The sequence below is a fragment of the Scleropages formosus genome, chromosome 9 (genome assembly GCF_900964775.1).
Source record: "Scleropages formosus chromosome 9, fSclFor1.1, whole genome shotgun sequence".
Lineage (NCBI taxonomy): Eukaryota > Metazoa > Chordata > Actinopteri > Osteoglossiformes > Osteoglossidae > Scleropages > Scleropages formosus.
In genome coordinates this window covers 25,544,849-25,568,848 of record NC_041814.1, presented here as the reverse complement: position 1 = coordinate 25,568,848, position 24,000 = coordinate 25,544,849, and the positions used below count along the sequence as shown (strand labels likewise).

At 47.4% G+C, this 24,000-nt stretch overlaps 1 protein-coding gene across 1 annotated transcript; it reads right to left on the bottom strand.

Moving 5' to 3' along the window:
• Window positions 1-1,829: 1,829 nt before the first annotated feature.
• On the bottom strand, window positions 1,830-3,095 carry LOC114911286 (paraneoplastic antigen Ma1-like). The gene has a single exon (XM_029254854.1). It carries the CDS (start codon window positions 3,093-3,095, stop codon window positions 1,830-1,832), a length of 1,266 nt encoding a protein of 421 aa, XP_029110687.1.
• Between the last annotated feature and the right edge of the window lie 20,905 nt (window positions 3,096-24,000).

Here is a 24,000-nt window from a genome sequence, read left to right as displayed (position 1 = left end):
GCAGCCCTGCAGCAGCTGATTTAAAGGATAACAGACCTTGGAGAAATCTTTCACAAACCGTCTGTAGTACCCACAAAACCCGAGAAAAGAGCGAAGAGCAGTAATGCTCTCTGGGCGTGGCCACGACTTCACTGCGTCAACCTTCGAGGGATCTGTAGCAATGCCATCTCTGGACACAACATGCCCAAGGTAAGTCACCGAAGGGCAGCAGAACTGGCACTTGTCCAAAGACAACTTCAGTCCCTCCTCCTTTAGTCTGTCCAGCACCTTTAGAAGGCGCTGCTCATGCTCTTCCAATGTTCGCCCAAATACAATGATGTCATCAAGATACACCAGGCATTCCAGAAGATTCATATCTCCTACAGTCCGCTCCATGACCCGTTGGAAGGTTGCTGGGGCCCCACATATCCCTTGGGGCATCCGCTCAAACTGGTAAAATCCTGCGGGACAGATGAATGCGGTCTTTTCCTTGTCTGCCGCGCTCAGAGGGATCTGATAATAACCACTTCTGAGGTCCAGCACACTGAACCACTGGCTACCACTCAGGCAAGCCAAAGCATCCTCCACCCGAGGGACTGTGTACTGATCAGGAATTGTTCTCCTGTTCAGGGTTCTGTAGTCCACACACATACGTATGGTTCCGTTTTTCTTCCGAACCACCACTATCGGAGAAGCGTAAGGACTCCGAGATTCTGAGATGATTCCAGCCTCCTTTAGATCATGGAGATGTTTCCTCACATCCTCTAGATCCCCTGGCGGTAAACGTCTAGAACGCTCTCTGAAAGGCGTTTCATTCGTCACTCGAATGTGGTGCTGCGTACTCTTAGCACACCCTACATCAAACTCACTGCAAGAAAAGACCTCTTTCCTCTCCATCATTTTCCAACACAGTCTATCCTTCCACTCAATAGACACAGGAGAGTCCCCAAAGTTGAAAGAGGAGGGGGATAGTTGAGACATATGTGGCATCGTCTCCTCCCTACCTAGCCCCTTATTCATCACATCCACTGGGAATAGGTGCGCAATAGGCATTCCACGTTTTAATGTCACCGGCTGCTGAGACACATTCCTCAAAGTGACTGCGAGGTGACGGCACTGGACAGTTCCTGGCTCCTCTACAACAGGCATTACCAGCAGCCCTTCCGGGAAAGGGCCCTCCTCTGGGTGATCTACAACCACGGCCTGACTATTCAGGTGCCCAGGAAACTTTGGAGTGCCAATCACTGTAGCAACACCCCCTGGGGCCAGAGTGAAAGGCTTGCTCCTCGTGAACCAGACGGTCCCTCGCCTTTCCTCGGCCAGGCCGTCAGAAGCTTCCTGGAACTTCTCATACGCTTCTTTTATTACTGGGTGGACAGCAAGGGTAGCTAAGAAATTTCCCCCCTTTTGATTTATGCAAGACTGGAAGAGCCTCCTAACTATGGAGGTGTTTGTACCAATCACCCCAGAAACCTCCCCTTTCACAACCGGGTCTGGACACACAAGCACAAGCGTTTCTATGGTCTCCACTACTCCAACTACGTCTCCAGTGAACTCCAGTTTCACGCACAGATAGCCATCATATGGATATTGCTCCACACTAAGGCCCCAAATCTCTAGGCACTCGATAGGGGTCAAAGGCAAGTGCTTCAAATACTGGTCATAGAAGGAGCGATACAGTAGAGTAATCTGGGAACCGCTATCGAGCAAAGCTTTAGCGTAAATGCCCTCAATTTGTACCGAGACAATAGCACTGGGTCCAACTAAACCCTCTGGCAATATAGCCTCCCTTTGCCGTAGCATATCACACCTGGTGGAACGTGTCTTCTCCGGGGCGGCAGGCCGTTCCTTCACTGGGCCCCTGGGAAGTTTCCCGGCGGCTGCCTTAATTTCAATAGTCGGTTCGTCACCTTTCGAAGGTTCTCTGGATTAGGACACTCTCGCTGGAAATGCCCATCTTCACCACATCGATAGCAAAAAACACCAGCACGATACTGGGGTCTGGGAGCACCCTCCCTTCCGCAGGCATACAAGGTCCCTGTACCCTTCGGATTGAGATTCTGCATGGTCTGCTGTGGTATGCCATCGGAGGCAGCTATCGAGGCAGAAAACAGCCGGGCAACCTCCGTCTTTAGCCCTCTGAACTCTTCCCTGAGCCGTTCTATTTCCTGACCATTCCCCGCTACCACAGGTACTGCAACATTTTCAGGCTGCACTGGTACGGGGGAGGGTGTAGCGCACCCCACACACCTAACCATTGCTGGAAGAGCAGCGTTCCCCACACTTTGCCTTGCCAGGATCATTTCCTCTTCTTCTCGGACATCACGGAGCAACTCTGTGAAACTTGGAGGAGGTTTAAGCTTATACATCGTTCGGATGCGCATGGCAACAAGATCATGGGACAGAGCTCCTCGTGCAACCTGCTCAATGCGAATTTGGTCCAGGTCGGCCACCTCAGCCCCACCTTTACGATGAACTGCATGCAACAGTTTGTCTAGACGGAACAAGTATGCTGATAGTTTCTCACCTTCCTGCTGGAATGTACCACGGAACCTTACCATGAGATCAGCCGCACTGTCTGTGGTCCCAAAAGCTGCCTCCAGGGCTTTGAGGTAATCATCGGCAGTGACAGAGGGGTTACTAACCCTTAAGCACCGGACAATGTCTGCTGCTGGCCCTTTGAGACTCTCAGCTATCCTCTGCTTCTTGACAATATCTGAACACTGCCATTCATCCAACATGTGAGTGGTCTGCTCAGCCCAGGCATCATACTCTTCCTCTCCCGGTGGAGTTGGTTTCACACCGGAGAACAAGCGAAGTTTACGATAGCCGAGTCCGTCCATAGGCGTGGCTTGGCATTTCTCCACAAGTGAAGAGATGGCATCCACGAGTTTGGTGTTCAAGTCTGGAGCGACAGGTGGCGCTGGAGTAGGCCCAAACCAGCCTGAGACATCAGCTAGAGTCTTCCCTTCACTTGCCAGGAATGACAGGAATTTTGCCTGGAAACTGCCTCTTTCACCAAGTATTGGACATTCTCGGGTCTCGCTGACATTAACCACCCAGGGCCCCGACTCACCTCCAAAGGCTAACTGTTCAGGTATGGTAGCCTTAGTCATATCATTTGTGGTTTCAACTAACACAAGTTGGTTGTCTCCAGCCGGTTCTAAACACCGTCCCCTTACCTTACAATGACCAAATACTCCCACCCCATCCAGCACCTTGTACACAGTCTCATCAGTAATGTCAACAGAAACCCCACTAAGCACAACAGCTTTTCTTATATCAATACCCTTGTCGTTACACCATTGGACTATCTGCTTTGACTCCATGTTACAACAACTTTCCAGACATCAAACCACAAATCATATCAAAGAGACATCAAATCATACAAAAATATACTCACAATTACAGAAAACAGTAATCAGATCCCGGACGAGCCCCCAAGTGTAGCCCACCCACTCGATTCTGATGTTTTTTTCTCTAGCATGGGAGGTGAATCGGTGGTGTCTACAGCACAACTTTGGGATGCGTGTACTGTCGCCCCCCCCCCCAACTTCGGGGTATGGCTCTTGCTAGGGTGAGGAGAGGCCCAGTTAGCGTAGTACAGCTATACTGTTATATTACAGTCGTATAAACCTCCCATACTTCACACACAGCGACCCAGCCCCGCCTTCCTTTGCCGTAAAAAAGAACCTTCACACCTACACAGGGACGGTTACAACATTCAGGTGAAATAAGCCCAACAAACATTTAATATAAAACGTCCACACAAATAATTCACACCACCAAAACGAACACGTTTTTTTTCCTTTTATGCGACTCAGTCTCTGGTGCCGGCGTCGTCTCGTTGGCGCGCTTTAGTCTGGAGCTCCTTATCCACCACCGAGGGAAATTCCCGCCGTTACTCACGGTTTTCGTGCAGGGCAGGAAACCGACAGCGACCTGTCCTCACAGCCACTCTCTCTCCAGTGAGGATGGCGGGACGATGATGGCGAGTCCTGGCGACCTTCTCTCCGGGGCCAGTCGCGCTGGCCAAACCCTAATCCTCCACTCCCCAATCCTCGCGAGCTGGTTGTCGCTCGCGCCGGTTTTTTTTTTCACAAAACCCCCTTCGCGCGAGAACGAACCCAAAACTGCTCGTTCTCCTCGCCCGGTCTCCCCCAAAAAAAAAACAACTCCCCTTTTTCCCCCGGAACATCCCGCCCCCAAACATCCAACTACACGAGAACAAGTTGCGTAGGGGCTACAGTATGTTGCATTTTTCGTTCTCAATTTACATTTATTTATTTAGCAGACGCTTTTCTCCAAAGCGACTTCCAATGAACTCTATGCAGTGCTATGAGGCCACACACCTTATTCACCGCGGTGACTTACACTGGGTCACTCATTCATACATCAGTGGAACACACACATTCTCTCTGTCACTCACACACTATGGGGGAACCTGAACAGCATGTCTTTGGACTGTGGGAGGAAACCAGAGCACCTGGAGGGAACCCACACAGACATGGGGAGACCACGCACACTCCATGCAGACTGAGCGGGGATCGAACCCATGACCTCTCACACCACCCAGGCGCTGCTGGTGGTGTGAGACGCAATTAATCTCTCTTCTGTGAGAATCAGCAAGTTCACGCAGCATGGACAACACTCCTGTACTTGTGTAACTTGAAAAACTGAAACATATAATAGTGTGATTCTCAGATCTGAACCAGGAGGGAATGCGGAAATGTGCAAATAATTGCATTTATTCCCTCTGTGTTTGTATAAACTTCTTAAATGTCTCTAAATTGGTGCTAAATATTAATTGTGGAAAAATGTCATGTTTATTTCACTTCTGCCATCAAGGTTAGCTGTCGTTCTCTGATGTGCAGAACTTTGATTTGTTCATTAAAGGAAGACAATTCCATGGAGAATAGATGGTTTGCATTCGTTTGAGAGGGATCGTTTCTAAATGAGACCGATGATGTGTGCATTATTCATGCGGAACCCCCCACAAAGCCACGCCATGTACATTGCATTTCTGTTCCTGACAAAAAGATCAAATATAGACAGATAATTAGCAAAATCCTGACATATTCAATGTGTTTGGCTCTGTGTTTATTTTCCAGAACACTGACTTTTACCCTGTCCATTCATGTGCTTACAATAGAAAAGCACGTCTGCAGATCATTTTTCATCTGAAAACACAAATCCTTGTAAGTCAAGTGTCTTCTGTAAATATTTCTCAGTTTACTATCGTGCCAATTAAACGCTTTCAAACTTTTAAAAAGAGTTCCTTTTTCTAAGGAAAACACTGCTGGTTATGGCCCTCGAAGAACATCCTTTTTCATCCTACAGCTGTTAATGCTTATTAACAAATTAAGGGTCTTACGTAATTAATGACAGTGCAGCTGATGTGTGACTAATGACAATTATTAATTTGCATTTCAGTTTTTCTGCAGCAGCCATACGAGAGCGCTGGAAAAATGAATCAGTTGTGTAAATGCGGCACTCCAATTTACATTTCACATTTACATTTATTAATTTACATTTATTTATTGAGCAGACAGGGGGTGCGGTGGTGCAGTGGGTTTGACCGGGTCCTGCTCTCTGGCGGATCTAGGGTTCAAGTCCCGCTTGGGGTGCCTTGTGATGGACTGGTGTCCCATCCTGGGTGTGTCCCCTCCCCTCCAGCCCTATGCCCTGTGTTGCTGGGTTAGGCTCCGGTTCGCCGCGACACCAATTGGGAAAAGTGGTTTCAGTCAATGTGTGTGTGTGTGTATTTAGCAGATGCTTTTCTCCAAAGTGACTTCCAATGAACTCTATGTAGCGTTATGAGCCCACACACCTTATTCACCGCGATGACTTACACTACTAGATATACTACTGACACTGGGTCACTCATCCATACATCAGTAGAACACACACACTATGGGTGAACCTCAGCAGCAAGTCACTGGCTTTAACACTGTCTCTAAACATTGCAGTCTTCCTTGCTGAGGTGTGAACACTTCAACACCATGAAAATCTCAGTGCCTGAATGTCCTCCAACTTAAAGTCAGGTTTTTATATGAGCGCTTGGATACACTCCAGCTTTTCTGCTTCCTTTCCCAAATTTTTCTATCTGGACCCACTGTTGTGGTGTGCCACCTGGTACAGTTCTAAGACCCATTCCATTTTCTTGAATGGATCCTAAGAAGATGCTATTGTACTATGAAGACTTTGTATTTATGTCTTTTGGGGCACTTTTGATTTTCTAACATTGGTTTCTGTCTTTGTTACTCCTCCAGCAAGGGCGTTAAAGTCTTTCTTTAATCCTCTATTCCCACACTTCCCACACTTCCCACACTGCTTACCATACTGCACACCATCCCACACTCCCCTACACCCCACTATGATCCCTATACTGCATATGGTGAGCAATAAATACTTCCTTGTAAAAACAAATGAACACACATGGTTCATAATGTCATTTTACCAAGAAAATGATAAGCACAATAAGTACAACTTTGTTTTTCAGAGTTCTTTTTTTACAAGATTCTGAATTTTGGCTGTTGCTGCCTGCAGATGCAATCCATTCTTTAGCTCTTTCCAGCCTCCAGAGTGACGCAGCACAGCAAAAAAAAAAAAGGCTGATTAAATTAAATGAATGTGGCATGAGAATTTCAAGTCTTTTTTTCATGCTGACCAAAATTAATACCCTGGTAAATTTTATCATTTGTGAGTTTCTGAGAAACAGCGAAAGCCCCTTTCTTAAGTACTGAAAATGAAGTTTGCTAATGGAAATTATCTTAAAATGATTAAACTGATGAGGGTTTTGTGTACTATTAGCTTTTACATTTTTGGGGAAAATGACTCATGCTTGCCGGAGTTCGTAAATTAATGGCAATAAGAGCCCGAAAAGGATGCGTAAACAATTTTTCAAACCACAAAAAGTAACATTTTAAACTGCATACAAAAATCCTCTTTATTTCGGTAATGAAACATTGAAGCATTCAGTTCACTTTTGATGTTAATAAAAATTAATGACCATAAAAACAAAAACTAGAGTGGGTTGTTTGTTGCTGAAATTATTATATTGCATATTGCCTCCACAGGAAAGAAAAGTATTTATAGGTTGCTGTAATTTTTTCATGTTACAGCAACAGATGGTCAAAAAAATACACAATATTACGCTTTGCTTGTAATTTCAGATGAAAAAAAGTTTTTTTTTTTAAAAAAACAAATTTCCACATGGTCACTGATGTTATGCAAAATGCTGAAGGTCTACTGACATGATGCACTTATTTCTTCATTGACACAGTTGGCCAAAATTCAAAATCTGATGGTGGTGTGCATTTTATTACCCACTGCTCTCTTCATAACACTTCATAATGTCTGTTCTGCTAACTGTTGTATTAATTGATTTTAAAGCCCAGTGTGGTCTTCTCCACTTTGAAGCCTGATTCATGTATGAATATTCCAGAGCACAACCTCCATGTAGACCAGGAATTATGAGCGTTTGTTTAACTACTGCTAATTGAAACCCGAGTTACCGCTCATTTGGTGCTATCGAACGAATTGGCTGAAATTAGGACCCTGGAAGACATTCAGTTTTACAATGATTCTAATTGTAAATAATGATATTTGGAAATTTTACTCTTGTAGCTGTCAGTTGATTTTGGCAAAGTATGTATCAGTGACAGGTCAGCATATTTTATCTTGTCAAAAAACACAAAAATATCACAGCCTTTTTGGATACGGAATTAGTTTTCATGTAATAAAATGCATATACTGCAGATCTCTAAAGACATGCATAATTAATGTACATTATCAAAGCTGCACAAAATGATTGCATGGAACATTTCTGAATAACTTAATTTTCCCAGCTCCTTTGATCTCCTGGGGTGGAAGATCTTTGATCTCATCTGCAGGGAAAAAGCAAATATATTCTGACAATTGATTTTTTAAGGGAAGAGCTCAAGTCAAACTATCTTGAAACTGACTTTAATTCCGAAAATGTGACACAATTTATAACGTAGCGCACACTGAAGGTAAAGGATCCATTAAAACGACTCAAAACCGAACAATTGGGGAACTGAGTCAAAGGAGCCGGGCTTTAAAATTTTCACAGCGCAGCAACGTGCATACAATACCATGCAACAAAAAAGAGAAACGCCCTCGGAATAGGATACCGTTACTATATTTTATTGCACATTCATTAATTTAGTTTCCCGCTGATCCTTTCCTGCATCTCAGGCTGTACTGCAGGAGAACAAACAGAGCAAAGTGCTGAATGTAGTTGCTGGGCAGAGAGACAGTTCAGGCATAAATGTTATTATGGTTTGTGATGTTAGGTGAACATCAGAGAGCTTCCAGAAAATGATCCAAATAAAGAACCAAATAAAAGATAGTCTTACTCTTTGTTGAATCACAAATATATAAACTCTCGTCATACATTGGGTTGCCAGTTCAAGTTCCTTAGCAACTGAACCCTTGGGAAGGTTAATGATTGTTAATTTGTCATTGGGCTGACATTTTCAGCAAAGCAATATACAATATTTGACCATACAGCTAGATGTTTTAGTGCAGCGTTTCGGGATCAGTATTTGGATTAAAGTTTCTACAGCAGGTGCAGAGAGAGGAACTTTAACCAGCAACCTTTGTATCACATGTCCATATTCTTAATTGTGACACCAAGTTATTTTTTTTTAATTCTGTCTGTATCACAGAAAAATTGGAAGTCATTTTAGATCCAGCTGCAGGTTACACAAATAATAATAATAATAAGAAGAAGAAGTAGAAGAAGAAGATAGTTGCAGGTGTGAAGTGTTTTAAGTTCTAATATTGAATGTGATGTTAAATATTGAATGTGTTTCACTGGCCATCTAAAAAAAGCACAAGGAGGTGCAAAACAAGTGTAATTCATTTGAAAAGCGTGCCTTCTAAAGTTCCAGTCCGTAAAAAGTATTCAGTCACCGACAGTTGAGTTTGGAGACCTGCAGCCACACAGCCAGATGAAACACATCATGGGCCTTTACTGTGAGTGTACAGTAAGGTCGGGCCATTTGTTGCCCCATGTGGCTCTCACTATCGTTTTACCTGTGATGCGAGGTACCTGAGTGGTCCAGGAGATGGATTGCAGGTTCCGATTCCAGGAAGGGCCCTGCTCTACCTCCCATGTGTATTGCATCTGTACATCTTGAGTCCTACATGTATATTGTAACGACACGCGTTACTGGTATTTAGTTGGGAAGATGTTTTGTGTAAATAGTTGCATTATGGGTAACTTGTAAATAGCGTATGTAACCACTGGGGAAATTAATAGGGTGATTGTGTCTGCCAGTATGTTGGAGAGAGAGCTTGGGGTGCTAAGTAGGCTGGCTGTACATGCAGGTCCTAGAGGAAATGGGGTCCTTGGACAAAGAGCATTATTTCTCCGGTGCTGGTATTCTAATAAACCGTTGGTTACGAATGCTGCCTCTGCGTCCTTCTTTCCCTTTCAACTCATGGTGCTGTGTGCTGCAATATTGTGTTATGTGAATAATGTACATACTGTACAGGTGATTATTGCATATATTGTGTATATTTTTTCTGGCCAGTATATTTGTAAGTAATGCCAAAGAGCTGCAGAGAATGCACCAAAGATTTTCATCTGTACACTTACATTTACATTTCTTCATTTAGAAGATGCTTTTGTCCAAAGCGACGTACATCTCAGCAAAAGTACAATTTATGCATTACATTAAGAGAAAGAGACATGGCTGCAGACATGTTACTCAAGCAAACCCAGTTTGTTCCCTACCGCTCGCTGCACCGAGGTTCATCGTTCGAGTAGGTGCATAAAACACAGGATAGACAAAACCTGATACCCTCCTACCATTTTTTCTTTAACATAATAAGATACACAAGCAAGCAAATCGCTTGTGGTTATGATGAAGTGACGATAAAGTGATTTGATTTGATTTGCTCTTGTACCCTTTAGTAAGGTTTCTAACTTTGGTTCTGTACAACATGCAGTTGTATAAATAAGTCAAAACTGTAATTTGCTCTGAAGAAAGTATCAGGTGACCAGCTAAGTAATATTAATGTTTTTGCTAGGATCGAACGGCGTTGTGCTTGCTTTGTTAAAGCATCGGGTAACCAGCTAAGTAATGTCGATGTGTCTAATAGGTTGAGTGAGGAGCCGCGCAGGTGCAGGCTTGAGTGGGAACACCTGCCATGAGCCACTTCATGCTGTGCGGATCGGGTTTCGTTTTCCCTCCAAGCTAATTAATTACAGAAGAAAAAGTTCTTACCGTGCCAGACAAGAACGTCCAGAGACTCAGCGAGTCATTACGCCACAGTGTGTGTGTAAGCAAGGACCCCGTCGAGGTTATTGCCATTGGTCAGCTCAGCGGGCAGTCATGTTGACTCTCTGTGTCACTCTCGTTACACCTCCTGCGGGGCTATTCCACTCAAAACAAACCCGAAAGCCTTTTACAATGAGCAGTCTTAATCACTGTGGTTACGGAATGTCATTCTGGGATACCGCAAGTCTATTATCCTGGGGGTCTCGCTGTGTGTCATCTTTCGCACAGGGGATGCTGCAAACGCCTCTGGATCACGGCCGACCGGCCTTTCGGTACCGGGGCAACGCAACCCCTGCGAAAACAAATGTTTTCACTGAAATATTAACAGGTGCCTGGGATCCCAGGCACCTGTTAATATTTCAGTGACCTGCGGCTCGTTGAAAAATCGCTGGACTCCAAAGGCCCTCGGCGCACCTGAAACTTTTAACAAGCCCGGGATGGTGAATGAGAGGGTTAGTTAACGACAGCCAGGCGGTCGGACTGACCTCGGACACACACTCCCGGAACGGGCCAAGCGGTGAAAACCACAAAAAAAAATGCCGAAAAGCCGAGAGAATTTCGCGATTGGAATTTACTTTGGAATTTTTAAAAGTCCCATTATCAGCAGCGTTGCCACGACACCCCTGAATGGGACTTTGTCCTCCCCCATGCAGAACCTCAATAACTGAACATTTTCTGGGTCCCTGAATTCGCACAATCAGGTATCAAGTCCAATCTGTCGGCATAATGCTTCACTGGCCGTCAGGAATGACACTGGGCGGAGGGGGTTTTTCAGCCAGGATCAAATCATTTACAGCACGGCACTCAATAAGACCATCGTTAACACATTTTTTTCCTTTAAAATTAAATCGGGGGGGTCAATTTCCGACACACTGTGGTTTGTTTGTGTGTGTGGCCATTCAGAGAGGAGTGGTCAAGCCGTGTAAGTGTTAGTTCCAAACTATTGTCATGCTTATCAGGTCAGGTTTCTGAAGAAACGAAGGCAGTGTGGTGGTCGGGCCCCTTTAATAGCAACGGGTTTTACATTTCAATCACGAGGGGACACCACTGTGGAAAAAAGAAGTGCATTACAGCAGAAAGGAAAGCTTGTGGAAGGCAGCAGTGTATTGTTCCTGGGTAATTCCAGGCTGCTCTCTCTCTCTCTCTCTTACATATTCATAGGGCTCCTCAGGCAATTAGCCTCTTTAAAAAAGAGAGATCAAATGAAAGAGTGTGGAAGAAGCTGGAGACTGGCTGGAAAAAGTGTTGATACTAGATGTAGATTGGCTTGAGGCAGGCAGGAAATATGGCTGGAGAAAAGCAGGATATTGGATGTAGATTGTCTTGAGATTAGTTGGAAAAATATCCGGAAGATGTCTAGAGAATTGTTTGAGACTGAAGGGAGAAAGTCTGGAAGATGTCTGGAGAATGGCTTGAGGCTAGAGGGAGAAAGTCTGGAAGATGTCTGGAGAATGGCTTGAGGCTAGAGGGAGAAAGTCTGGAAGATGTCTGGAGAATGGCTTGAGGCTAGAGGGAGAAAGTCTGGAAGATGTCTGGAGAATGGCTTGAGGCTGGAAGGAGAAAGTCTGGAAGATGTCTGGAGAATGGCTTGAGGCTGGAAGGAGAAAGTCTGGAAGATGTCTGGAGAATGGCTTGAGGCTAGAGGGAGGAAGTCTGGAAGATGTCTGGAGAATGGCTTGAGGCTAGAGGGAGAAAGTCTGGAAGATGTCTGGAGAATGGCTTGAGGCTAGAGGGAGAAAGTCTGGAAGATGTCTGGAGAATGGCTTGAGGCTGGAAGGAGAAAGTCTGGAAGATGTCTGGAGAATGGCTTGAGGCTGGAGGGAGAAAGGAAGATGTTCATGGAATGACTTCAAAAAGTGTAGATAGTGACTGAAGACAGGCAAGAAAATGTCTGGAGAAACATTTTGTAAATGCTGGCGAATAGATTGAGGTTTCCTGGAGAACATGGAACAATGCCTGGAGAACATCTGGAAGATAGCTTGAAATGTGCAGTTTGGCTTCACGCAACCCTTTTTTTCAGTTTTGCTTTTCTGACATTAGGTTGCTGTCACTGTTTCAAGTGGCACAATCACTTGTGCACCCACAGGAGTGCAGAAGTGCACACATACACACACACACACACACACACACACACACACACACAATAATGCACCTCTCCAGGACCTCTAATAGTTTATTTCACATACAATGTCAGGATGGCACGGTATCACAGTGCATAATGGTGCTACCTCACAGAATCTCGGTGGTATGAGAGAATGTGGGCTCAATCCCTGCTCGGTGGAAAAGGACATGTGAAATTTGCATGTCCTCCCTGTGTCTGGGTAGTTTCGCTCTGGTTTCCTCCCGCAGTCCAAGGACATAGAATTCTAGTCAGATGGTGGTGCCAAATTGCTCATAGTGTGTGCATAGGTAAGCGAGTGTGAGAGGATGCGTGGGAGCGGTTACCCTGTGATGGACTAGCATCCCATCCAGGGTGTCCTCAGCCTTGCGCCCAAGGGTTTGGGGATAGGCTCTGGTTCACTGCGACCCTGATCAAGCGGTTATTGAAACTGGATGGAAAGATATACAGGTGGTCCACGATTTACGATGGGGTTACGTTCAGCGAAACCCATCATAAGTCAAAAATATCATAAGTCCAAAATGCGTTTAGTACACTAACACACGCCTCTGGATGACAGAATGGGAGATGCGAATCGCAGCCGCTGCCCAGCATTGCGACAGAATATCGCTCCGCGTACCGCTTACCCTGAAAAAATTCAAAATTCGAAGTACAGTTTCTACTAAATGTCTATCGCCAGCTCACCATCACGGAGTCGAAAAAATCGGAAGTCAAGCCATCGTAAATCAGGAACCACCTGTACAGTACATTTCTACTACTTTTAAGATGTGCTAAGCAGTGCACGGAGCAGAATGAAACAAAAGAAAGAGTGCGCAGTGTTAACGTGATTAAATGTGATTTGATCAATTTAATTTGATTTAATATGAGACGACACTTTTGACTGGAGCTGCCAATGAAGTCAGTGAATGGGAAGTTACCCAGAATTCCACTGTGCCGGTTATTCTACGGAAAGGAAGAGAAATGACGTGTTTTTCTCTGCTGCGAATCAAGCGAACAAGCAGCGTTTCGACGATCCTGCGTACGTGTCTAAGCCCGCTGTGCGCTGCCGAGACGCGCTTCTGTTTACCCTAAGCCGCGTCCCCCTTTGGAGAAAAGCATCTGCCAAGTGGCCGAATGTAAACGCAATGTGGAAACCTCCCTTGCCGACGCCTTCAGCTAATCAGGTTACGTTTTCCAGAGGCTGCGTTATCTTCCGCTGCATTTTCATCGCAAGTGAGAGGTCGCAGGTCGCCACCCGTAGTGCGGTTGAGGTGAAACGCCGAAATGAAGCCTGGCAAAGATGCGCTGCCTAGAACGTTATCGTGCCACAGGCAGCTACCTTTCCTCTTCCGTTGATCGCCCATCCGAAAGGTGTTTCGCGGGACCTCGGTCAGTACCGGAGCGACGATCCGTTGCCGGGCTCTCCGGCAGGGCCGGCGCTGTGACTCACGCTCGCATCACCGGAGCGCCGAGGCAACGGCGCTTATCTGCACAGCCACCGTGCCGCCTCTAGTGGGAATAAACTGAGACATTTTACTCCCCTTCGCTCTCACGCTCTCCCTATGTACAGTACCACCTGCACGTACAGTATGCAGCGCTGAACGTATCTCGCGCTCTGCCGCTGTCGCGCCGTCTCGACACGGGCCGCGGACAATATCTGACTCTTGTGTGGCTCCTGGAGTCTCTTTTCCCATTGAGGTTGGCCGTGAAAAATGCAGTTATTTTGACGTTTACGTTTATTCGCTCTTCCCTTGAGCGTAACCCTAATTATGACCTTAACCCTAACCATATCCCTGACGCTAAATGTAGAGACACACACATTTATATCTGTTCATTTGGGAGACACTTTTCCTTGAACAATAACCCTGACCATAGCTCTATCCTTAAACAAATCCATAACCTGAAGCATAAAGACACATACCTTTACATCTATTCATTTTCTAGACCCCTAACCCTAACCATATCCTTACCCATAGCCCTAAAGATGCATACATTTGCATTTATTAATTTAAGAAACATATGTCTACAAAATGATGTACAACTCATGATAAACAGAAGTACATTTCACCAACAGATGCACAAACATTCACGAGTTACAATCAGTCCAATGTCACTGTTCTTTCTAGTCCACATTATGCAAATGGATGTGCGTAGAATTGGCAGGGGGTATGAAAACACTTTTTTGTTTTTAACTCACGATGAAGTGAAAGTTACCAGATAAGAGCACATTGGAGACAACACACACACACACACACAGAGTCTGAAACCGCTTGTCCCAAGTGGGGTCTCAGTGAACGGGAGTCTAACCCAGCAACACAGGGAACAAGGCTGGAAGGGGAGGGGACACACCCAGGATGGGACATCACTCCATTGCAAGGCACCCCCAGCAGGACTTGAAGCCCAGACCCACCAGAGAGCAGGACACAGCCAAACCCACTGCACCACCATGCCTCCCCAACATAGGAGACAAGTGGGTCTGAAAGAGATGTCCTTTGACACTTCCAGAATGTTACATTCACATATCTAGCTGATGCTTTTCTCCAAAGCAACTTACAACATTAAGGTTACAGTTATTTACCCATTTATACAGCTGGGTAATTTTACTGGAGTAATTGAGGGTAAGTACCTTGCTCAGGGGTACTACAGCCAGAGGTGGAGACTGAACCTGTGGATCCAAAGCCAATAACGCTAGCTACTGTGCTACAAGCTGTGCCCATATTGAGAGGGATTCAGCAGCTCTGAGGGCCAGAGGGAACTCATTCCACCACACAGAGATACAGGATCGGATCAGTAACGGACGTATGTGGAGCAGAAATCACTTAAATACTGACTGATCTGCTTTTCCGCTGCGTACGCACCGCCCTGCCTCTTTCCCTCATCCCGGCGCAGACCCAAACATTTCCGAAGACTCTAAAAGCAGAGAGCTGCATAATAATGAAGTGTGTTTACGGTGTTTCATATCACTCAGCGGAATGACTCTTGAGCTACAGCTAATGGGCGTCCCTCGCTCGCGGCACTCGGAGCCAGTCGTATCTCTCCCAGGCCATCTGTTGGCACTTTGCACTTTCTGTAACAAAGCTGAGCTGGCAATAGGTCATTTTGGAAATGCTATCGGTAAACCCTCGAAATTAATGCAGAAACGGGAATTGATACTCTGCACTCGGAGTCCATTTAATCTTCTGCTATGGAAACAAATCAATTAATTATATTGCGGTTCCCCCAGGACAAGTGGCAGCGGGGACCCTGCGGCTCATTTGCGTAAACAAGTACCCCACGCTCGTACCTCCTGACCGAGGCATCGCTGACACGGAACGGGATGCGAACGAGTCCCCTCGTCCGCCCGTGAGTCCGAAAGACCTCCCCCGCGACACCGCCGTAGACTCGAGAACCCGCGAGGAAGCACGGCTGCGTTAAGTACCCGGATCGGGCGCCGCCGCAGGGAGTGGGATTCAAACTCGGGCCCATCTGTTTCCAGGGGACGGTCGTAACCGCCGCGCCACCCGCTGGCCGATGAGTCGACCTAGGAAACGTACTAACCGACCGGTCACAGTCGCCAGAAGGACGGGTGGGGTTAATCTTGCAGATTTCGGTAATAGCAGCGCCGACTCTGGGGGCCGCAGACCGGCTCTGGAAGTCAGGGGTTCGAAAAAGCTTCCGGTAACGTGGTGCATCCAAGCGGAAAGTGAACAAAAATCCTTTCAGCTTAACAAGCAAGAGAGACGTATTGTTCCGCTCTTGTTTGTAATGCTGTTACGCTGCTCATCAGCGGAGGACGCGCCCCGAAACCCACCCCGGTGCGTACGCCGTCGCCGACGTCCCGCGCTTCTCCGATTGTCGTATTTCATAAGCGCCGAGTTCGACGGCAATTTTCGGGTTCGCCGGCGGGATGCGGGAGCGCACGCGCCGAACGCCGAGGTCGCCGATGAGCTTTGACAGTCGGATTATCTGAAAACAGAATAATGTCTCGCTCTTATTACAAGGGCACCGTGTGATCCGCCGCGGGCCGTATCGCCGCCATCGGCCCGATGCACTCATGTTGGCCTTTCTTGCCGAGCATGTCTTGCGTGTGCTGCGGGAAAGATTCGACGCGCCACAAATTAATAAATCAAAGAGGCCATTTATCTGAGAACGGTCTTTGTGCTCGTTTAAACAAATACTAATCTGATCCCGCAAATCAGGCCAAACGTAATAATAGAAATGTCAAATGAGACAGAGTCTATTGTCGCCGCTGTTTGCTTTTCACCCATGAAAGGCCCTGCCTGATCCCGGCGAGAGATGCCCCGCGGCCGCGAGCTCGGCCTAGCTAGCGTGTGTCCGGAGTGCCCCCTAGTGGTCACAGGAAGGGGCTGCTGAAATGACGGGCCTTCGTGGGGGGTCTTTCTCAGACCCCCCCCCCTTGACTTTCCTGCGAATCACCAAGGTTACACACTGCTGCAGATGAAGGCAGAACTGTAATTCTGATGCAAATATAAAAACAAGCCTTACTCTACAACCTCGTGGTGGTTAGAGCTGCTGCCTTCGGACCTCAAGGTTACAGGTTCGAGTCTCACCCTGCCTGTAGTGCCTATGAGCCAAGTACTCGCCCTAAACTGCCCCAGTAAAACTACCCAGCTGTATAAATGGGTAAATAATTATAAGTAGGATACCGCTGTGAGTCACTTTGGAGAACAGTGTCGGAAAAAGGTCTCATTCTTGCTGCCCGTCCATCTGTCCATTACGAATGGCGGGTCCTGGTGGTGCTGAGTCTATCCCGGAAGCGTCGGGCGTGAGGCGCGGTACCTGTATCCTGGATGGGACGGCGGTTCCTCGATGTTAAGCCCAAGAAAAAGCATGTGAACCGAACATGACTAAACGCACGAGTACGTCCAGCAAACGTTGCAGGGTCACAGAGAGAATCTGTCCTCGCTCTGGCTCTGCTCTCATCCCCAAATTGCTGATAATAATAATAATATGACGTGGACACGACGCACAGGTGCGGCTCTCGCCTGGTCCTGCAGCCCACCTGGCCCTGGGGCTTCGCCGCCCTTGCGTGGCAGAGCCAGCAATAGCAGAGCAGTCGTGTGCGACGCTCACCTACTGCCCCACCACAAGAGGGCGCAGGTGAGCTTCGGTGCGCCGCTCTTCCTTCGAATACATACCTCCTGGGGATGTGTTTTGGTGCCTCTGAGTGTGCGAATGGCACCGCTCTATGTTCAGCGGGGCCTGTCGTGCGTGAAGAAAGCTGCTGGCTCGGCCGGGATCGCGCTGGCGGGGGACGCGCACTGACTTTGCTGAATCTGGGTGCTTTGGAACACTGCAGAGAAACGGCTGCAGATTGAGGAATGACAAGATCTGGGTGAAAACTGGAGGTGGGGTGGGGGGGGGGGAATGGTTTAAAAATGGAATTCAAAGATTGTCTTATCGAAGGAGTGATGAGAAAGTGGTTTCCTGCGAGCTCTAATTCAATTTTTTTCAATTAATTCTGCAGCTCCTAGGGTGTGTTACATCTGTGTGAAGCGTGCTGGAAATGAATTAGTGATGACTGTACAAGCGATGGGGCTGCAGCGTGCGCACGTGTGTGAGGGTAACCTCACTCCGGACGCACTTACGCTCCGGGAGAAGAATATTCCCTTTTGACTCTTTAACAGCTGGACTTTCTTCTGTTTTCTACTCCTTAATTGTTTTTGTTCGTAGGCTGGTGGTGTGTTTGCCGCAGAACTGTATTGTGGATCCATGGGTTACGCCGATGTCAGGGGGATCCGGCGTTAGAGGCCCTGGATAAGAGTGGCGGGGGAGGAGCAGTCCGAGGCTGATGAGAACACGAGCCGGCGGTGATGGTCGAGAAGGGAGGAGGGTAGTTGGGGTTGCGGTGTGTAGTGGTCGGTAAGACTAGTGGCAGGTGGCTAGTAAAGGGAGGTATGTAAGGAGGCGTGGCCTCGTTAGTTGGGTTGGGTTAAGTTTGTGGAGTGGGGAAGTATGGTGTAATCTGGGATGGTTTCGAGATGAGTGGCACCGTTGTGGGTGGCATGGTGGCACAGCAAGTAGCACTGCTGTCTCATGGCGTGAGAGTGGTGTGAGAAGACATGGGTTTGATCCCCACTCAATCTGTGTGAAGTTTGCATGTTCTCGCTGCATGGGTTTCCTTTGGGTGCTCTGGTTTCCTCTCACCCTCCAAAGGTGTGCAGTTCAGGTTCACCTATAATGTGTGAGTGACAGAGAGAGAGAGAGTGTGTGTGTTCCACTGATGTATGGATGAGTGACCCAATGTAAGTAGTGTATCTAGCAGTGTAAGTCACCATGGTGAATAAGGTGTGTTGGCTGGTAACACTACGTAGAGTTCATTGGAAGTTGCTTTAGAGGAACGTGTCTGCTAAATAAATAAATGTAAATGTAGTAGTTAGAGCTACTGCCTTCAGTTCCCACCTCTGGCTATAGTACCCTTTGGTAAAGTATTTACCCTGAATTGCTCCAGTAAAAATTACCCAGTTGTATAAAAGGATTAATAATTGTTAAGAACCTCAACATTGTCAGTCACTTTGGAGGAAAGCTTCAGTTTGTGGAGTTGCTGTATTTGTTGAGGGTGAAGGGTATGTAACGTGTGGGTGGGACTGCACTGTTGAGCCTTCCTGAGGTGTCGTGGGCCTAATTCAATAAAAAAAAAAACGACGAAGGGAGGTGCCCATTTGACAACTTCAGTGAAATACCCATGTTGGTAGCCGGAGGTTGATGGGATGGTCGGGGCAGAAGATTAAGCCGCTTGGCATGGAGATGTATGTTGGTGATGCTAGATGTTTTTCCTCTGCGGCATCATGGTGAAGTCGGTTGGACTGGATCCTTGTGTACAGTCGTTGTAATATATGCACTGGGTGTGATATCTTGTCCTGTATATGTTGAACGAATGAATGCCTGAATGACTGTCCTAATGCACAGCCATCACCTTGCAGCCAGAAGCTCCTGGGTTTAAATCCTTCTGTGGGACCCTTGATAAGGTATTTACCACGAACTGATTCAATAGAAACTGTGCGGCTCTGCAAATGGGTAAATGATCGTAAATCCGTGGGACAATGAATAAAAAATTATAAATACATCAAACTTGGCTGGAGGAGAGCGGGAGTGTGAAAAGGATAATGTGTGAATGAAGTGACAGTGTGTCTCTGTAAAAATGCAGTCTAGGCCCTTTTCTATAAGTCCTGTAATTTTGGCTCCAAAATTCATCGGTATATTCATCCAATCGTTTTCGTTATCCGCTGGTCACAGTCAGGGTCACGGGGGTCCAGACCCTATCCTGGAATCATTGGGCACAAAGCTGGAGGGTACACCCCTGATTGGGACACCAGTCCATTGCAGGGTAGCCACACACACACACACACACACACACTCCCCCCATTAACACAATACAGGCAATTCAGAGTTATCAATTCACCTGAACTGCATGTCTTTGGACTGTGGGAGGAAACCAGAGCACCTGGAGAAAATGCACACAGGGAGAACATGGAAACTCCACACAGACTGAGTCGCATTCAATCCTTCACTCAGCTTCAGCTCAGGTGCTATGAGGTGGCAGTGCTACCCGCTGCACCACTGCGCCCCCCTCATTCATATATCGCTTGCACTCAACAGAACGCAAGTGAGAGACACGCGAGATGTGCCAGCGCAGAAAACTGGCGGCGTAGATGTTTCAAAACACAAACAAGTGAAAAATTTTCAAACGCGGCTCACAATGGAGAAAACCAAATCGCTCAAGAGGGGCCGGATTGTTCCGGAAGGCCCCTTGTGAAGACCTTGCGCAGATCCTTGCATTCATCCTGACACCGTTCTACCCGGGAGCGTGTGGCATTGGCGAGGCTCCAGCTACATTACGTCTAGGCGGACGATTCTCGGGGTGGGGGTGGGGATGTGCTGTTAGGATACCAAGACTCATCCCCCCCCCGGTGCTGAACAAGGACACCTTTGAGAGCGTTTGATCCAAATGAGCGCTGGCAGCTGCGAGCCCAAGAAACAGGGGGCTAATAAGACGTGCTCATGAGCTCAAGGGGCTCGCTGTGTTTCGTTCTCCGCAGGTCTGGTGTCAGAAGGTCTCTGAGCGAAACAAACAAACAAACATTTTGCATTTCCATCTCATTATTTAGTGAATGATGAACAACTCGAATGTTCTTAATGGACTGGGCTGCGTTACGGACGCTGTGTGTGTGTGTGTGTGTGTGCGCGTGTGTGTCATTCAGTTTACTGCTGCGTACAATGACACACAGATACAGGCACAGAAATGCTTGTGGTCACTTTTATTTTAACAGGTGACAGGCGAGCACCTCCCACCTCCCGCCTTGTGCGGTTAAAGCACTAGCCCTCTGTTGGCCTGTGCACCCAGTTCTCACGGGGATGAGAGTAAATGTACGACTACGCCCAGCCAAAACACCGACACACGTTTGCCACGTGTCTTGTTGACTCGGGCGTCTCAGCTTCTCCGCTCATTTCCTCCTAATTTGGGCGTAATGAGGACAAGGCGGTGGAGGCGGCGCGTTCGCTTTGCGAGGGGCGCTCCGCCGAAGGCCCCCGCTACTCCGGGAACGAAGCACTTAATTTAGCGTGACGCATGGGGTCGCGTTAATGTGAGCGGCCAATTAAGCGCCGCCCGAGCGATAAAAGCTTCTCGTTAAGCTCCTCGCAGGACGAGGAGTCGAGGTGAAGTAGTCGTGCCGCCGCCGGCTATCGGGGAAACCGACAATCGTGCGAATGAGCGCCGTTGGCGACTGGAACCTTGGGGAGTTTCACGCATCGAAATTTTTGCTTTCCAAACGTGGGCACAGTAATGAAATAAAGCGCTTGGCGAACACTGACTAATGAAGCCTTTTCGGTGGGATCCTGACGCGTGCGACAGCTCGGTACCTGCTGTATGACTCCAGGAATTACGGGCAAATTGGCTGGGGGGTGGGGGGTGAAGCTTGGCCTGCTCGATGTTGAGGAGGAGCCAACGACTCCTTTCCAAGGGCGAAGATTTCCTCGAGGACGATGAACGCCGGTGGCGCCGCCCCGCATGCCACACAGCAGCCGGTCTTAGAACTTATTGACTGCACCGCATAGAATACCGGTCGAGAGTCGACCCGGACAATTTAGCCAACACCCGTGTGGGACGAACGGGACAGAAGAGCGGAAGCCAAGAACGCAAGTGTCCCCCATGTCTGGGAACCGCTGTAGACACGTGGGCTCATTCCCAACACGCCGCTATTGAACTGTCCTCGCATTTTACACCGGTACTGGTACGGTAAGTAGGATAAGAGCCAAGCGCGTGGGGATCGTATGTCTGGAAGACCAGAACGGAGGTGCGTGTTTGTCTGGCGGTAAAGAATCGCCACCTGAAGTCAGAATGTGGAGCAGCATGAGCTGTAAGTACTGCTGCTGTGGTTGCCATGTGCATTTATTCGTTCAGCGGGAGTTTTACTCCAAAGCCACAACTGGGAGTCAATAAGAGTGTATTTTACCAACAGATGGAGAGGCAGAGATACAGACATGTGACTCTCAACGTAGGGTCTACTTTTGATGTGAACCCCCTTCACTGCTCCTCTATTGTACTTGGAAATATAATGGGAAAGCTACTACTGTTGTTTCGGTACTGCACACTTTTACCGCGGTGAAATGGCTTACAATCGCAGGCTGAGCCCGGTCTTGTTCTACATCGCAGTGTCAGTAGGAATTCTGCGCTGAAAGTCCTTGATGGTCCAGGAGTTGGTATTGTGTGTCCGGAAAGGGAGCAAAGAGTATAAAATTGCCTCAAAGGGCTCATGTGGGTCACAGAATGAACAAAAAATATAACAAGTAAATGAGGCATGTAAATGTACTGTAAATATAAATATATGTAAATTCATGTAAATATAATTTGTAAATGTAACTAGGAAATGAAGGTCAAAAATTGTACCCTGCAGCTCCTTCACCCATGTGTGTGTGTGTGTGTGTGTGTGTGTGTGTGTGTGTGTATGTGTGTGTGAGACCTCTGAGCTTTACGCCCCAAAAACCTGCTTAACATGAACCATAGAGCTGGTGCTGTTCCAGTTTCCACACGCTGTTAAACACAGCATTAATAAACCGGAAGGACACCGGACACACACACCAGTAGAACAGTCCGGAATAACACCAGGGCCATCCTGGACACTGGCTCACTGGCGCTGAGAAAACACTCGGAACAGATGGACATCATCTACACGGTGCGGGGGCAAACCTGGCATCATCCTCACCTCATCCCGATCGGGGGGGTCATGGTGCCAGAACATTCTATGAAGTTATTGGTCTAAGCAGGACCTTCACCGTCCATCTGACCTGAGAAGTGAGCCAGCAAAACACTAAAACAGCCTTGTCTTTTAGTAACAGCACCACATTTATTTAACACATCCTATGCACATACTGTATATATGTGTGTATATACTTATATGTATATATACTGTACATACTCACACACATATATATATATATAAAAACTTCTTGTTTCCCAACAACAAAGTGCTCTTTTAGACCTGAACATGTGCAAGGCGGCCTTAAGCATCTGTAAACACACCGAAGTTCTGATTTCCCACAATGCCACGCAGCATGACCCACAATCCCCCTCGGCCCCGGAGGGAGGGCCAAACGTCGGGGGCCGTCAGAAGAGAGAATGCACGACTTTGCGAAGGGAGCTCGATTCCCTGGGGGCCGGGGTATTGTGGGACATGTTCCCGCAGACACTCTGCTCGAAGGCCGGTGCCCGAGGAGGATGGAGAAACTCCCACAATGCACTGCGGCGGCTGAACCGCAAGCGACCGTCAGCTGTCGGTGCCCGGAGGAGGCGCTCGAGTTGCACGGCAACAGCAAGTGTCTAAATGAGCTACAACACAAGAGTGTCATCACAACACCCAGCGCAACGGCACACACACACACACACACACACACACACACACACACACACACACACACACACCCTCAAATGCTCATTTGCATGTTGTTGTACTACAGCATCTCTAAGCAGCAGAGTCCTACAACACACCCGCAACCCCAAACGTCACCATCAACCTTCTTCCACTGGATGGATGTACATATTTCAATGTTCTACGTCTATTCAATCAAATAAATATAATAAAGCTGTATAATCGAGTGACACCCATTTGCTACCAATACAGACTATAAGTTGCACTGTACTTTTACACGAGTCATGCTATTCAATCTCTAATACTACAGGACTTTTTAAAACATTTCACAAACTACCATATATATTACAATAATACACAGGGAAAGATATTCAACCCCTCGTGCCAAAAACCAAGGGGGCTAGACAAACCAACCATGCCATAATATACCATCCCTCCCAAAACCAACCAATTCCCTTCACAAAAAATATCATGGGCAAACACCATCCTCCTTGCCGGGAGCCACCGTGTGCACTTCGTTGGGGTTGTCAAGTGGGCACCTTCCTTCATTGATGTTTCATTGAATTGAGCCCACTACACCTCCAGAAGGCTCAACAGCGAGATCTGGCGTCCCAGACCCACCCCCCTCCATGCCCACAGTGCCATCCCAGCGACTCCACCCACCAAAAAAAAAAAAAAAAAAACCAAGCAATACACCATACCAGCATATGGAGGTGACAACAAAACTCAAACCATTGATGTT